Consider the following 1223-nt stretch of genomic DNA (forward strand, 5'->3'; position numbering starts at 1 on the left):
CGACGTCGTGGCGATATTGCTTGTGCACGTGCTCGCCCGCCCCGTAGACGTTGCTGCTCGGGAGTTTGATGGAGAGCTGCAAAAACTGCTGGGCGTAGAGCAACGGGCCGATGGTGGTATCGAACCTGCCGAAGGGGCAGCGTGTGGCGACAGCAATTTTGTGTCAAAGGTTGGATCCGTTAGCGTGGCTAAATCCCATCCAAATAACCCCCAAATTTTGTTTCAGGAAGAATTGCCGTCATGTGCCGCCACTAATTTTGTCATATGCACCTTGTAATTTGCATAGTGAGGTAAAAATAGTGGGTGTTTTTAATTACAGTTTATTAATTGTGAAGGTTTTTTCATTTAAAATTATAAAATGCAACTTTTCTTCCGTCCCAAATAAGGAAAATTTAAGCAATCTTCTAGATTTTTAAGCGAGTCCTGTTGAATTAAATTATTCTCCCCTCCACGTGACAACTAAATCGGTCCCAAGCACCCTCTCCATGCTCGTTAACGGTAAATCGGTCTTCAGAGAGGCTTTTACAGAGGAAAATGATGCTAATAACAGGGAAAAAAAGTAAATTCTAATTAATCACAGCTCAGGGATCTACACGAGCCCGGTGCCTGCCCAGTGGTCGGCTAAGGAATCGGTTCTCAGCTGTTCAGCAACTCCCCGCTCCTCCCCCCTCTCAGAGGGTCTCGGGCAGGGCCCAGGTTTTACTCACAGAACCTTCCCGTTGCTTGCTCGGGTCACCCTGATGCCGAAGGGATTCTGCTGGACGTCAACGCGGTATTTTAAGTCGGAGGCTGCGGGGCCGCTGAAGGTTTTCACGTGCTCGTGGGGGACTTCATATCGGGGTGTTTTCGGATCGGTGAGCTACGCAGGGTTAAAGAAGGAAAGTTTGCAGGACAAAATGAGTTTGAAGAGGAAAATAAGCAATTTAGAAATTAGTGCCTCGTTTCAGCACTTCCCAGCACAACCATCCCAAACCGACTTGGCAAAACAACCCCAGAAACCACCCGTTGTCAAGAGAACGTCAAAAGTGGTCAAAATCACTAAATGGCAAAACTCAGACTGTGCAAACCTCCTCAGCCTCTTTTTTCGGGTGGATAAAGGGCATTCCCTACCACTGCGTGATCTGCGGGTCACTTTCCCGTGGGAAATCTGCCGGAGGCAGCCTTCTCCATGACCACGTTGGCGGACATCGCCCAGCCCCTCCGCAGTGGTTCATCTTCAGCCC

General features: G+C 49.0%; 1 protein-coding gene across 1 annotated transcript in view; it reads right to left on the reverse strand.

The window, feature by feature from the left end:
* The window catches only part of LOC104517393 (maltase-glucoamylase, intestinal-like), a gene marked incomplete at both ends in the record, with an annotated part of 23140 nt that extends 22281 nt beyond the window's left edge, over positions 1-859 (reverse strand). Inside the window, 2 exons of the mRNA XM_010162035.1 lie at positions 5-125; positions 708-859. Coding sequence (XP_010160337.1) covers positions 5-125; positions 708-859 — 273 coding nt within the window. The remainder of the gene's footprint in view (positions 1-4; positions 126-707) is intronic.
* Between the last annotated feature and the right edge of the window lie 364 nt (positions 860-1223).

This window comes from Eurypyga helias, unplaced genomic scaffold, assembly GCF_000690775.1.
Source record: "Eurypyga helias isolate BGI_N326 unplaced genomic scaffold, ASM69077v1 scaffold15132, whole genome shotgun sequence".
NCBI classification, from domain to species: Eukaryota; Metazoa; Chordata; class Aves; order Eurypygiformes; family Eurypygidae; genus Eurypyga; species Eurypyga helias.